Below are 16,320 nucleotides of genomic sequence, written 5' to 3' on the forward strand. Positions count from 1 at the left end.
TGCTTGTGTGTGTGTGTATGTGTGTGTGTGTGTGTGTTGAGTTGCTAACTAAGATGGGTATAGTGCTATAACACTGTAATCTCTGCTCTTGGGAACTTGAGGCAGGGGGATTGTTATGACCCTCAAAGTCAGCCTGGGCCACAATAGAAGATCCTGTCTCTCAAAAAAGAAAAGCAAAAAAGACAAAAACTTACTGCTAACAGAAAATACCAAAGGAGGATTTACTGACACACAAAAATTATGTTTTGCTAGTTGCTATTTTATTTTTCCTGCTTAGTTAAAGGTCAATGAGGCCCCAATCATGGACACTGTCACTACTGTCAGTCTTCTTGAGCTGCGGGTATGCAAAGGTAAACATTGTACTTCACACAACCTAAAAGACTGAACTGTGCTAGAACAAAATTAAGTGTCCAAACCAATCCCTATCTATATGACCTTTTACTATTCCGTCAAAGCTACCACCAAAGCATAAAAAATACACAAACTTACAGGATTAAATGAAGAAGGGGAAAATGTTTGACAGACAGAAAAAAGGACTGGTTATAAAGATTATATTTCTGTAAGATACATATTACAGTTATTTTTACCTAGGTTGTAAAACAAGTCTCATTGCAAGAAATCAATCAACAACTGTTCTGTTGCCTCCCAACAGGGGACCACCGTCCCACGAAAGCACCACTTTCTTGCAGCCATCTAGTCTGACTTATAAACTCTCAACAAAAAATGAGAGACAGACACAAGAGATGAGAGGAGGCCTGACCACCTTCTGAAGGCAAGACTCTGTTCTTGACCAGAGGGACATGGAGAGAAAATACCACTTTCATTTCTACTGAGGTTTTGAGATGCAGTTCTGTTCACAGACTCCTAAAAGAGGACTGTAAAACCCTGGTCTCTCACCAGCAGTCAGAGGTGTGGATTGATCTGCAAAAGACCCACTATGGCTGTCAAGTTATAGGATGGAGACCAAGTTAAATACAGGACTTTTTTGGCAGCCCCACCAACTACTGGTATCACATTTTCCTGGTGATGTCAGTACAAATGTGGGACTCTATCCCTGGGCACCAGCTTGACTCAGATATACCACCACCTACGGAACGAACTACATGAGCTCTGGTGGAAAACAGAGCATAAGCTTTCAAGCTAACGGGAGACAAAACCTGCTGGGCCAGTTACACAGTGAGTGGCTTAAGCTTCTCTGGCTTAAGGTACATACACAAAAGTCACATTACTGGAGATATAGTTTTCACTGCAGACTAACAATTTCCTGCCCAGAAGAAAAGAAGGGCGAATTTATCAGATGCTCCACGCCCAAGGAGATGACACAGTATCAGCATGTACTATCACCCCCAAAAACATAAGTAAAGCAGGAAAGAAAAACAAAAAACAAAACAAAACAAAAACCTGCCAGAGGCCACCAGACTCATTCCTTGCCACCTTGAGATGGCAGCTCAGACTTTCCAAAGAATCACCAGTAAGACATAAACTTAGAGCGCCTTCCATGATCTCATGTAAGTGGCAGATTCATCTCAGAGCCAAATCCAAGCCTGGCCTTGTGTTGCTGGCACTCTGCCTAACAGCACAATCAGCTAGGCTCTTCCCTACAAAGGAGGCAGGCATCTCAAAAACAAAGCTACATTATCACAGTTCCATAACATCACCCAGAATCAATGTGTTTATCTCACTTATCAGAATTCTCCTCCAGAAAGCATTCTTAATTGCAGAATCTACCAGGAGACAAAACTCACATTTGTTTCTTTAAAAATATTTTTCCATTTAATAATTGCTTACCAGCCTCTCTCCGGAGAGGACCTCCAGAAGCTTGATGAGCATCCGCCCATCTCGAAGGTCAGTGTACAGGTCTGTGATTCGGCAGGACACCCGGGCAAGGTGGGAGTTGACCCATTTGGTGAAGGTCTTCTTCTGTACGGCTTCACGCTCATCTGTAAGCAGAGAACTCACATTACCAACCCAGCAGGGGCAACAGCAGGCGTAAACCAGAAGACATGAGCAAAACTGAACTCAAAGGAAACCTCCACTTAGCTCTTCCTTCTGGGAATGTTAAGATTTGGACAACCCTTGCACTAGTCAACACCCAGGCTTGCAGGCAGCAGAATCCAGCAGATGATATATGTAGTCAATCAATTTGACCACAGAACTTCTAGTGACATACTTATCTACTATTCCCCCAAAGGTGAGTGTAGAGCAAGTACTATACCGTACATGAAAGGGTATGGGGCACAGAAACGGGAGACAGCAGGAAACTGCTTCCCTCAAGTACAAAAGCCAAGATAACACCTGACAAGGTAAATTTACTCATGACTGTGAATCAAGGCCATGGATTTTCAGAGGTTCAGTCACATGTACTGTGACAACAGAGAAAACAGGTAGCAGGGTAAAGTGTCCAGTCAACAGGAAGGTACATTCGGGTCTCCAATGTTTTGATATCACACTGAAGACCGCCTTCAGTGTCTTCTACAAATTAAGCACACAATGATTATCTCCAACCAAAATTTTAACTAGCCACTGAAAGGAAACCTACTGGTATACAATTCAGAGTACAGTCACTGAAAAACAGTATCATCTGGAAAACAGTATTAAGTTTTTTAATCCCCAGCAATCCAGATTTTGTCTAACACCTGAAAACTGTAAACACAGGCTCCTAGAACTGGCCCTTTGGGTCACCCACAAAAAGGCTTCCAAACTGTTTCTGCAGGATGCTCTAATGAGGTTGCTGAAGATTTTCAAGAGGCATCCACAGTATACTCAGAAGCCACCCCATTTCGTGACTGTAGGATATAGAACAACCGCCATTTATATACACTATCTCTGGTTCCACCAGAGCTGAAGCCCCAAAAACTCTCCATAAAGATGTTTACAACACTGCTATTACTGAAAAAACCACCAGGCGTAGTACATAAGTCACTCCTACTGATGGGTATGTGGTCAGTGGGTACTGGGTTCCTAGATTGGTCAGGGGGACAGCAAACAGTCCCGTACGTACCTGGAAGGCTGTGCTGAAGCCTCCATCGCACCCACCACAGTAAGACAGTGAGGCAGAGACAAGGCTGGACAAGCTTCTACCGCCATACTCCAAGCCTGCCAAGACACTGGGCCTCCTACTGCAGTTAGCAGGTCCTTGAGGTCCAGCCTTTGCCTAAGCAACAGCCCATCCACTCATAAAAAGGGCCCTTCTTCAGGGACAAGGACTAACCAGAAACAAAGTACCAGAAGGAGTAGGAAAGGCAGCTAAGGGCATACTGCAGCCTGCAAAAGGAGTTATGCTAGTAACACCATCACAGGTCGAGACCACATGCATTATTAATCTCACAATCATCATGATGGATGGTAACTTTACCACCACAATTCAAGCGTAGTTTTTGTTGTTGTTTGCTTGAAGTCTGGCTGTTTTGAAAGAGCAGTTGTGCAGAGCAGAGTACAGAGACACATCAAACTAGGGATATTTCTAGAATGCACCCCAAAAACTAATAATTCTTAATTAGATATATTTAGGTCTTATTAATTTCTTTAAAAAATTATAGTTTCTAGTTTCTTGCCTGGCAATGATGGTGCACACCTTTAATCCCAGCATTCAGGAGGCAGAAGTAGGCGGATCTCTGTGAGTTCAAGGCCAGCCTATTTACAGAGCAAGTTCCAGGACAGACAAAGCAACAAAGAGAAAGTCTGTATTGAAAAACCAAATAAATAAATAAATACAAATAAATAAATAAAATTAGCTTCTTGTATAAGCTACAAGAAACTGGAAAATGTCTTTTAACAGGACTCCTGATGGATATCCCAGGCTATTGATGAAGGGTTTGGGGTTCAAAGTCACTACCACACTCTATCAAGAGAATAAGATCAAAATGAAACCTGCTTAGATTCAAATATTTCTCAGTAAACAAGTGCAGTATGTTCCACAGCCACCACTGTCCCTTGGGGTGACTCCCACATTAAAGGAACACTGCTAGCTTCTTTCAGCTCAGATGCAGTAGGAACCCTGCTCCAGTTACAGTTCAACCCCAGCCCCACCCCACCAAGAGACAGAGAGGTCAATGGGGGGAGCAGAGAAAACTGAACTCAGACACTCCCAAATCTGTGTAAGGAGGCTCCCCAGAGCTTCAGTGGATGCCCCAGAAGCTCTAGAAAAGGGGAAGGAAAGAAAAGGAAGAGAAATTGAAAAGTAAAGCGAATGAGAGGTTTTGGTCTCCTTCCTGTATGTGGCTTTCCCCCAGTTCCAGGTTGAGGAAAAGTACTAGAAAAGTCAGACTCTGAGCTCCACAGCTTGTCACTACCACCACTGAAAAAGGCAAGGAATCCGCCAAGGACGGGGCAATGACTGAGGAAGGGCAGACACTGCGGGCAAGCCAGCGGATGTGTCACCCTCTAATGGAGTGTGTGCGAACACTTCAGAAGCAGCAAGGAGGGAGCATCCACTTAGTGGCCCAGATGAGGATGAGAGAACTGTCCCTGGAGACCCAGTCTTTTGTTCCACCCTTCTTGGGAAGACAAATGACATCATGCCTGTACTCCCCCTACCTCACCCCAGAGAGGCAAGGGGAAATAGGCCAGAGGCCTGCAGGGGACAAAGGCCCTTGGCAAAGACAATGGAAGACAGTCCGAGGATTCCCAAGCTCGAGCTGCTGTGACCGGCCAAGCTATGGGAGGGGGCAGTGGGAACAAAATGGACAACAGTGCCCGCCAACTTTCAGTCTTATGAGCAGGAGGCGACTGCAGTGAGATGGGACACGGTCCCTTTAAGTGCCACACTGACCTGACTATTGAGACAAGTGGTTGACTATGGTCCTCAGGGGACACTGACTAATGCCTACACACATTTTTTTTATAGTGGCCACTGAAGGATAGGTGCTACTAGCATCAAAAGTGTAGGACAGCCTCTACCCAAAACAAAACAAAACAAATCATCCAGCCCAAAGTGCTAACCATACCAGGGCTGAGAAATCCCAGTTAAGAGGTTCTGAGCTTTTGTCAATCACACATAGAACTAGGGTATCAAACTAATCAGACTACATAAGCTAGAGAGGAACAACTGAACTTCGGGCTTTGTTCACTCATCTGTCTCTTTGCCTACAGCAAAGGCCTTTTGAGTCTGACAGTTTGAACAGACTCCACGGCAGCAGAAAGCGCTGGCCTTCAGGCACACTCATGCCACAGGGCAGGCGGCAGAGCAAAGGGAGGCGCAGTGCCTGTGTGGCCAATGGCAATGGGCGTTTGGTTCCTCTGACATGTCCACCCTCTCACCCTCGTAGGACTTGGCACGGCTGTCACCAAATCCAATCACAGATACATCCTCAGGACTCACCTAAAGGCTGCCTACCGGCAGACAGGCTGAGAAAAATCCAATCACAGATACACCCTCAGGACTCACCTAAAGGCTGCCTACCGGCAGACAGGCTGAGAAACTCCCCGGAGGTGCCCAGACTTTTGCAACTGTTCACTATGTTACTTCCCGCTGCACTCTCCATCAAAGAAGCACTCTCATGTCCAACCATTAAGACATCAGCAGGGATAGTGGTGATGGGGGAGGGGAGTGTCATATACTCGAAAGTCAATCAATCCTGTAGAAGCTGTCTAAATCAATTGTTTTTCTTGAGTGAAATAATCTCTTCTTTAACACTTGGGCTGAGTCTTCTAGTATAAGCAGAGAACCTACACAGCAGTTCAGGGCCATCCTAGACCATTGTGAGTGAAATCCTGACTGAAAATGCAATGTAAAGAGAGGGCTGGGGCAGCTCAGTGGTACAGTGCTTGCCTTAAATGGGCAGTATTCATGGTCCAATCGCCGATATCCTCTAACTAAAAAGATAAAAGAGTAAAAATCCCAACAGGGTTTATAAAACCACATGTACACATGTGTGGCAGGAGGTTTTATGACATATTAGAGAAGACAACGTTTCATTTCTAATTTTTCATAGAGCTAATGGCACTTACTTAGCATTTAATATAGTCAAGCCCAAACCTAAATATCTAAAGTTGTCACAACTGTATCCATCGTGAGGTAGAAACTGACCCTCCAAGCAAGCTGGCTCCACAGCCAGGCCTCTCAATGACTGGGCAACAGTATCTCACATACTACACTTGGGGAGGTGGAAAGGTAACACATTCCCATTACATGAGAGTCAGAATCACTGTTGCTTTCCCATCCTAACCCAAGTCTTCTGAGTATGCTTCATCCTGGAGCAAGTCTCTGAAATTGGGATGATGTCTCCATGGAGACCAGGTCTGCCTCTGCTGCCTACAACAGCTTGTTCCACCTTCAAAGCTAGAGAGCAGGTTTTTCTTGCCAGATTTAAATACTCCTCTGTATCACCTTTCAACAGTGATTGTCTTTTCAACAGCTAGCACATTCAGAAAGTGATGGGGGAAATCAAGTAAAGTGCAAAAAAAGAACCAGTAGTCCTGCACGGGCGGAGTGTGGTGACGAAGCTACGTGCTGAGGCCCAAGCCGAGGTCATCAGCCTCTCATAAGCACACATTCCAGCACAACTGCTCCTGTAGCTCTGAGAAACCAGAAACTAAAAGTAGCTCTGAGTGTGAAGCCCCAGGCAGGTGGCTCTGAGTGTGAAGCCCCAGGCAGGTCACTCTGAGTGTGAAGCCCCAGGCAGGTCACTCTGAGTGTGAAGCCCCAGGCAGGTCACTCTGAGTGTGAAGCCCCAGGCAGGTCACTCTGAGTGTGAAGCCCCAGGCAGGTGGACTGCTAGCTCTACAGACTGGTCAGTAAGTACCAAGCAGACAAGGAAATCTACCCTCAAGAGATGGCAATGTGTGTGTGTCAGCTCTGGTCTCTTAAGCAATGGATGAAATCCTGTGACTGCACTCATCCCAGAAGCAGACTTCCCTTGCAGTGTGCCCTGTTACAACACCTGCCAAGGAGGCAGAATCAAGGCATCTCCAACAAAGCCCAAAGGCTCGTGTCACCAGCCAGTAGTTGTGAGGCTGGTGCTAGGAGGGGAGGGTGGGTCACACATGTAACCCTCCCATTCTTCAGTCACACAAGAGGGAACAATGAACTCGGCTCCACCCTCTTCTAAGTGCTTCCTTTTGATCCTCTGCTTTACGTTACCCAATAACTTGAAATTTTATTTCATAGCATATCTTTAAAAAGATGATTAGATATTTAGAATAGAGCAATAATTTTGGATGACGGCTAAACCGAAGAGCTATGAATAACATTCCCTCTATCACCATCCTCTATTAGAAGTACCTAGTCAACTTTTTACAAATATTTATTAATGTATTATGTATACAGTGTTCTGCCTAAATGTATGCCTGTATGCCAGAAAGAGGACACCAGATTTCATTACAGATGGTTATGAGCCATCATGTAGGTGCTGGGAACTGAACTCAGGACCCCTGGAAGAACAGTCAGTGTTCTTAACCTCTGAACCACCTCTCCTGCCCCCACAGTCTATTTTTCTTTAAGGAGTGGACTTAACAGTTCTGGAAAACTGTAATGTGTCAGTACCTATGTAGTCTGAAAAAATGTGCTATAACAACAGCACATTTCATTAGCATTGGCCAGGTTACAGGACACAACAGCAGCTTAGATGAACACAAGAGCCTTGTTATAGAAATGACCAGGCAGCATCTCTCTGCAATACATCTCTGCATGGGATACTGCAACCATATTCATCAGATGGTTTTGGCTATGGAAAGGAATGGGAGTCAGGAAAGAAGGTAAAGTCATCAAACACTCTGGGGGGGAAGTAAGGTGAGAAACAGTATGGTTTGTATCTGGATTAAGAAACTTTATTTTACTTTTAAAAAGTCTCAACTATATAATTTTCTTTCTAAGGCTTTTTTTGTTTTGTTTTGAAGAGGGGTGTGGAGGGAATCTCACTCCACGATTCTAACAGACCTGGGTTCAAGTCCTAGCACCAACATGGAGGCTCACAACTTTCTTTTAACTCGTGTTTCAGGACACTAGGCATGCACATACATACATGCAAACAAAACACTCATACACATAAAATATAAAACAAAACAAAAAAATTAACAAGATTCAAATGAGGTCAACTGTAAGACTAAAAAAAAAATCAATGATTTATCTATTAGAGCAAAACCCTTGAATTTTCTCCCCCTTTTAAGGAAGGAGGGAGATTCTAGTGAAATAATAGGATAGGATGGAGATCCCATAATGTCTTAGCTTGAAAAAACAAAACATTTCCCAGGAGCACCATGCACGATGACATAGCAGGAAACCAGAAACAAGCAGCTGGTCTTAGTGATAACAGCGCCAACTGTTCTGAGGCAACAAGAGGAAGGAAACCCATCTCCTGACGGAAGAACTCCCTGAACTAGTCTGGGCCTTTAGTTCATGTTTGCCGGCTGGCATATAAATAGAACTTGAGTTAGAAAATGCCCCTAACAGCCTCCTTTGATGAACAAAACACACGTAAACATCTATTATGAATGCACATACAGGACTAGGGGTGCATGTCAGCAGCAGTTCGCTTGCTTAGCACTCATAAGGCCCCAGAATAAACCCCAGTATCTCCACAAATCAAAAACGGTACATATAGCAGACATATACATCTGCAGACTATAAAGCCAGCTGTGAACTCTGTGTAACCTGCCCTGCACTCTGCATCGGTAACAGCCCACTTCCAGAGGACAGAGCCTGTCTCCTGAGCAGCACAGGTTGGATTCTGGCATGGCAGAGGCTCTGCAAGGACACACCCTTCAGCAGTGAACTCAGAAAGCAGGCTAAACTCCTACTTCAAAGTGAACCTCTTGAGTACATAACCTACAAGAAGCCATGACTGTGGTGTGAGTTGGGGTTATGGCCACAGCTTCCTTTGAAAATAAGCGGGCAAAGAAATGGAATTACTTCTTTGAAAATGAGATCTAGGAGCCAAATGTAAATTAACAATAGTATACATTCTGCAGTTACAGACACAGGACTCCATGTAAAACGTTCAGAAAGTATTCACTGAAAATGGCACCCTTCAAAACCACTTCATGAGCAGGAAACTGCATCGTGATCCCAGTAATCCAATCTCCACAAAACATAGCAGGGGAAAGTGGCCTGGAATTGCTGTCAGAGAGAAATAGGAAGGAGGACAAATGGAGCCCACTAGTCCCTGGGCACCAGCAGATACTGTTAGGATTTTTGTCAGCTTTAGCTCATGGTTTAGCATAATCCGTTAACTACATGAGGAAACTGAGAAGCAGAGAAGACTGTCAGTGAAGACGCATCTGAGCTAAAACTCACATCTATTGGAACCCTAAAGAGTCTCAAAGCCCTACTCATATACCACACAGTTGAAGGAAAACAGATATGGATCAGCTTGCTAAAACTAGAGGAAAACAGAGCACAGCTATCCATCTCCAGTCAGTTTCCTTATGATCTTAAAGATCAAACCAGTGGAAGGGAGGGACAAGGAAAAAGTACAGGACTGAGAAGACGGCTTAGTCAGTCCTGAGTGCAAGCTCCAGCTATGAGAACATGGTGGCAGGTTCTTACAATCCTAGTGCTGGGGGGGGAGAAACAGGCCAACCCTGGATCTTGCTGAGCAGCCAGCATAACTTAATTAGCAAGTCCCAGGGACAAATAAAAGATCAAGCAAGGTGGTTGGCACCCAAGAACTGACACCTAAGGCTATCCTCTGGTGCCCACACTCAATGTACTCATGGGTTGTACTTACATACATATATAAAAGAACAGATTATAAGTAAAAATCTTAAGATAGCAACTTAACATAGGTGTCATTGTCAGAGCCCACTTCCAAGTCAACCTCAACTCAGCTGGTTACAAACAAGGTGTAACCAGGTTCCACTTCCTCACACCTCTCTGTTAAGCCAGCTGAAGCTCCAAAGTGACACACACTTTCAACTGTTGTTGCCCCAACAGTGCCCACAGTCAGACAATGAACTTGGGCCCCTTCCACAAGCATCTGTCTACCATGCCTGTCAGAGCCCATTAAGACGGTTAGCAAGGCTGGATTCTCAAGTCTGGATTCCCTAATTGGCTGCTTTCTTTGTATGAAAGGCATTCGTGTTCCATCACCAACTCCTTCCTCAACACTCCCTGGAAGGAAGGTGATGTGAATTTGTGGTGAGCAGAAGGTAACATTTAACAGCCATAAATATCAGGACAAAGTTTCAACATACACAAACATCAGATCCTTAGTTAAATGCCAGAATACTACTACTGACATAGACTGGTACCAACCTTCATAGCAGGCACAGCAAAGACAAAACACAGAAGTAGCTTGATCTCAGCACATGAAGCTAGAGTGGGTAAGGAAGGTCTGTGGGACAGCTCAGCAGGTAAGGGCACTGGCAGCTAAGTCTGATGATCTGTGTTTGATCCCTGGAACCTGCATTAATAACCAATTCCTCAGCCCTGCAGTGGTGGCATCTGCCTTTAATCTTAACCAGCACTTGGGAGGCAGAGGCAGGCAGATCTCTGAGTTCAAGGCCAGCCTGGTCTACATAGTGACACAAAACAAAAACAAAAGAACCAATTCTTCCAAGTTGTGTTGACCTCTGGCATGTACACATAAAATGGAAAAAAAATTAAAACTCTAAACCAACTTATCATATGGCACACAAATATACTGGTAAAATTGTGATTCTCTACAGCTAGGGCTGGTAATGTAGCTCACTTGGCACAGTGCTTGCCAACCATGGGTTTTAGTCCCAGTACCACACAAAGGTCATACCTACCACCACAAGTTCAAGGTCATCTTTGGTGACATGGGAAGTTTGAAGACAGCTTGGGTTATCATTAAAATGGCCTTTGTCTCAATGAACATTACAAATTAGTCACCTAAACTCCACTTGGCCAGTGATCATGGCCTACTGTAGAAACTATCAGGGTTGAAATGGCATTGATCCATCTCAATTTCAATGTCAAACTCCAAAATGAAATTATCTACAGGGACTTCATTTGTGTTTGGAGGAAAGGGGGTGAGGATTGTCTAGTATACTGGGATTTCACAAATAACTAATGAGTGTGAGAGATTGAAGAACAAAATGTAAAATACTATAATGACAAGATGTGTCCCATCATAGTCTATTTAAAATAACACACCAGTGTATCAAGTCAAAATGTTACTTCTCAGATTATTTTTCATTTAGGAAGTTATTTATTGGATCACAAGTTCTAATTCAATTTATAGGTCTGTATTTAGCTAGCCAACTACTCACTGCCTAGAGTTTATGATGATCAACAATTAGCCACAAAGGTCTCTCGTTTCATTTTTCACATCTAGGGTTGGTCAGCCAATGAGTGTATTAGTTACTTTTCTGTTCCATGACCAAAAGTGACTTATAAAGAAAGAGTTTACTCTTGTTCATGGCTCTGAGGGAAAGTCTATTTTAGTGTTAAAGGAATAGCAGCAGAGAGTCAGGCAAGAAGCTGGGAGATCACATCTCAACTACATCCAGGAAGCAGAGAGGACGAATTTCAAAAGTCAAAGTCTATCCTTAGTGACTACTTCCTCCAGCAAGCCTCTACCTTCTGAAGGTTATATAACTCCTCCCACCTCCCATCTCTCCACTTTCCATCCCACCCACAGCCACCAACCAGGGACCAAGAGTTCAACTATGTGAGCCCATGGGGGGCATTTCTCATTCAAACTAGCATAAGGTGTAACTACTTATTGAGGAAACAGTATGTAACACTAGGAAGGGAATTTAAGAGTAGTCAGAGTTCTTTCCCAGGCTGGTGGGATAACTCAGCAGGTAAGTCTCTCGCTGGATGTCAAGGCCGAGGATCCAAGTTTGATACCCACCCACACTGTCAGAGCAGTAGACCAACTCCTGTGAGCTGTACTCTGACCTCCACAGCTTGCCATGGCATGTCCATGCCTACACACATGAATAAATACAATTTTAAAGTATCGTGAGAGTTCTTTCCCTAAAAACCAAGCCTTGATGTCCAATTCCTTAAGAATCAGAGCAGTAGGCAGTTCACACCATCAACTACTGTTTAGTTACTTTCACAACACAGAAGCCAACACCGAAACCCTTCCTCTTCATTTTCTTGTGGCTTTCCTTGACTTTACCCCTATTGTAAATAAGAGCAAAAGGTCTTTCCAAGCAGAACACTACATATAGTTCTGTATACAATGTGCAAGTATACAATGTGCACAGCCTTTTTAAAGGGGAGGCGAAACTGGGGGTAGAAATGACCTGATTCAACCACCTGTTATATCTGTGGGATGGCGTGACAGTTAATAGTTTCTGTAAACTGGTTTTGCATTTTAATTCAAATTTTTATTCCTAAGAACATAACCAAAGCTTTAAGCCTATTTCCATAGACGTTGGTAAGACACAAGTAGGCCCATGCTCAATCTCCCTTTAAACTGTAGATCTATCCAAATTTAATGTTTGAATGATAAAAGTAAAGCTTTGAACAGAAATACATAAAGACGGGTTTGTTTTCCTGTTCTGAATGCTTATGCCTGTCACTAAACATCAATGCAAACCTGTCGACACTAACATGCCCACTCCATTCATTTCACCTCATGCAAGGTGTGGAGACCTGGCTGTTGGTGGTTCTGCCAGTATGGAGGTGGGGTGGACAAGGTAAAGCAGCCTCCTTCTAGAGAAAGTATTATTGCTCTACCCATTTTTTCTTCAGTGACATTTCATTGCTTAATACCTAAGCCATTTCTCCTCAACAGCCACTATAAAGATAATAATCTAGGATTAGTGTGGGAAGGGCTGGAGGCTCAAACATGTCTATAGGCATTTACAGACAGTAGAGATGCCACTTTCAGGACAAGGTGGAAGTCCATGAGAATTAAGCTATAACCCTACTCTTTACACTTGAAAGATGAATCCTGTCACTTTGGCAAACACATGGAGCACCGGGCACACTTGTATGTGGGTGACAGAAGGATGAAATATGTACCTCTTCACCTACAGAAAGTCACTCTATAGAAATTTATGTCGCAACAAAGATATATAGGATGATACCTACAGATTTTTAAAATAGTTATACCTAAGAACAGTAAAGGCAAAAGAAAGGACTAAAAACAACCAATGTTAAGTAAAATTAAATTATGGCAGATTCACAAAAGCATGTACACACTAAAAATAATGAAACCCAGGGAGGTGACTATGCATTACTGAGTATGAAATCCATAGAACATACACTTATAGCACATATAGTGTACTGTCTAGTGAATATTTAAATGTAAGTTATGCATGTATAGGTACAGAAGTATGTCTTCTATATGATTAGTCATAAATTATCTCAAGGGAGCAGAAGCAAAGATGGAATCATTTCCTGCCATCTGTAGATCTCTGTATTGCTGGCTAACTTCTTGTTTTAAAACGAGTACATACCAATTTTGAAAATTTAAAAGCCATTTCCATTTGAGTGGAAAACACCATACCACTGTTAACCTGACACAGAACTCAGATCTACCAAAGGGCCAAGTCCATGATAACAAGACTTTGTTTCAAAAAAGGAAGAATAAGAAATATGTATTTGCTGGCACAAGCCTTTGATCCCAGCACTCAGGAGGCAAAGGCACGTGGATCTCTGAGTTAAAGGCCAGCCTGGTCTACAGAGAGACTTCCAGGACAGTCAGGGCTACACAGAGAAACCCTATCTTGAAAAAACAAAAACAAAACTGAAGTAAGTATGTATTTGCACAAACACGTTGGAACCCTGCAACCAATGACTTTAGAAAGCTAGTTTTGCAACTTCCTGCCATTGTGTACTTTAAAGAAGCATGAAATAATTCACCACTGTATCTATTTAAAGGCATTATTAATATAAGATGAAAGCCCCAAGCAAGTCAAGATTACAGAGAACAGACTCCCAGGCAGGCTTCCCCTTTACCATGGCTTTCAGAGCCTCCTTGTTTTTGGCTTGATTACTTCAGGGGCTCCTATCCCAACCCCACTATGAAATCACAAAGCAGCATATCTGCATTCAGAAAAGACGCAGGGAAGGTTCTTCAATGGGATTTGGAGGCAAGCAGTGATTAATAAAACATATAGCTCGAGGTAATTAGCAGTAGCAACAAAAATGATTAGTTATCTGAAGGCTGTTCCTATGGGCAAATGCTCAGGATTAGTGAAGTTTAGAAAGACCAGCAGCATTGTTAAGAGAAGTAGTAATAAAAGGGGAAAAGGACTTTACTCAGGTCTGGGACTGTTGTTCTTTAACTGTGGTCTGTCCCTGAGCCACAAAGTGGCCACAGGGCAAATTAAAGGTTAACAACCAGACAAACACATACAAAAATCAAGTAAACATTCACAACTCTCCCCAAAAAGAAAACCAAAGCATGTAAGCTGGCTGGCTGCATGTTTGGCTTGCCAGTCTAGAAGAAGAAACCAATTAGCACTAGGGCCACTCAGTCCCAGCCAAGACTCCCTGGAAAGCAGCAACAAAAAATGTCCATGTCTGTACAAACAGAACACCCCACAGTGTGATGAAGCCAGTGTCTCCCCAGAGCACTCACGATGCTCAAGGTCTAAGGAGGAAGATAAGCAGTTATAACTAGTAAATTCCCTATTCTGATTAAAAACAAAACAATAACAACAAAACCAACAGTGGATAAACCAGGAACGGTGGTGTATGTTTATAATCCCAACTGCTAGGGAGGCTGAGGTAAAGGCATACCAAGTTCAAGACCAACCAGGGCTTCAATAAAGTTAGCATACTTTAGTAGCAGAATTCTTGCTTGGCATAGTCAATCATAGCGCACACACACACACACACACACACACACACACACACACACACACACACACACACACACACGAGAAAGAAAGGGAAGCATGGGGGAGGAAAAATGAGAACACTAGGATCATAATGCGATTACACGAAAGTGCACACACCTTCCACACACAAATAAGCAGCTGTGTAACACCGCTGATCTTCTCAAATCCTACGGCTAAATCGTTTTCTCAGTCATGAGGATCAATGTGCCCCTCATGTGCTATCAGGAGCTAGGTGGAGTATACAACCAAAAGGTAACTGCCAACTTGAGCAAGAGCCTCTGAATGTTGCTGCTTTGTGCCAAGTTTCAAATATTGTTTAAGTCTACATGTAGTTAGATCTACCTTTAATCTCTACCACTTGACATGCCAACAAAAAAAAAAAGTCTTACAAAACAAAGGCACCCTGAGTAACCTTCAAAAGGAGTTTTTCTCCAAAGAAAAACAGCTTCTCAGCCAAGGTTCCCTCTAACCACAGAGGCTGCTTGAATTTTCTTGGTGTTGGCTTCCTTCTCCAGGGTGCCCAAGGTTGACAGAAACACCCCCCAGAAATCCTTCACCTATGGCTTTAAGGTAAATGAGTATATAAAGTTAATTATTTACACAACAAAGGCATATGGGCTGGTCCTAACAATAAAAGGGCAATCTTAGATGCTGCCTTCTGCCCTGAAGAGGAGAAAGTAATGGCATTTAGAATAGAGATTTGGTCTTAAAACCCATTCCAAGGTCAACATAACTAACTGCTATTTACATGCACAGTCACATTGTACTTTCTGGAAAAGCCTGAAAAACAATAGAGTCATTTCAATCTAGATGCACTAGTTAAAACCAGGCCCTAAATTCTCACTAATTCTCTCAGTCCTACCTTATGTTAACCCAAGGTCAGGAGTTTCTGAAACTCACAAAGTAGCTTCATCCTGCTTTTTTTGTTTTGTTTTGTTTTTCGGGCCAGGGTTTCCCTGCATTGCTTTGGAGGCTGTCCTGGAACTTGCTCTGCAGACCAGGCTGGCTTTGAACTCACAGAGATCCACCTGCCTCTGTTTTCGTCCTGCTTTTGAGCTGGAGAGGGGATTGCTCTCCTGCGATGTGCCCCATGCAGCCATGAACTTTAGCTAAGTGCTAGCTAAGTGTCAGGCTGCTAAATGTATAAAAGCTACTAGAGAGCAAAGCTCCTCATGTACTTGCGTCTCTGTAAGAAAGTTTGAGAGCTTACTCAGCCCTGACTAGGGGTGGCATCCACAGAATTAATCTGAAGAAATGGCAGGAAATAGCCCGACACACCATTTCCTCCCTTTGAAGACACACCTACACAGGCCATAAGACTGTTCAAACTCTGCTGACCTGTTGTAGCCGTACATTTCAAATACACTGCAGTTTAAAGTAATGGGAGATCCTATATAAATCCACACCAGCTTTATGTTGGGGGAGAACAAAGGAGGAAACAGAATCCACACCCTCACACAAAAAGGTTTCTCCAAAGACAGTTGTTGAGGAAAAGTGCATTGGCAGTGGCATGGTATCCTCCAGAACTTCCCAAAGAAAGAATCACTTTTCCTTTAAACAGAGAAGCCAAGGAACAGGATCCATCAATTTTATGATGAGTCTGGTTATGCT

The 16,320-nt window shown here is 43.3% G+C and overlaps 1 protein-coding gene across 6 annotated transcripts in view; it reads right to left on the bottom strand.

Moving 5' to 3' along the window:
- Positions 1 to 16,320, bottom strand: part of Sptbn1 (spectrin beta, non-erythrocytic 1) — a 160,411-nt gene that overhangs the window by 61,759 nt on the left and 82,332 nt on the right. For all 6 annotated transcript variants that reach the window (XM_005070338.4, XM_013113587.3, XM_013113588.3 and 3 more), the window contains one exon: positions 1,789 to 1,940. In XM_005070338.4, the coding sequence (XP_005070395.1) occupies positions 1,789 to 1,940 (152 nt within the window). The remainder of the gene's footprint in view (positions 1 to 1,788; positions 1,941 to 16,320) is intronic.

Source organism: Mesocricetus auratus, unplaced genomic scaffold (genome assembly GCF_017639785.1).
Source record: "Mesocricetus auratus isolate SY011 unplaced genomic scaffold, BCM_Maur_2.0 Super-Scaffold_100029, whole genome shotgun sequence".
Classification (NCBI taxonomy): domain Eukaryota; kingdom Metazoa; phylum Chordata; class Mammalia; order Rodentia; family Cricetidae; genus Mesocricetus; species Mesocricetus auratus.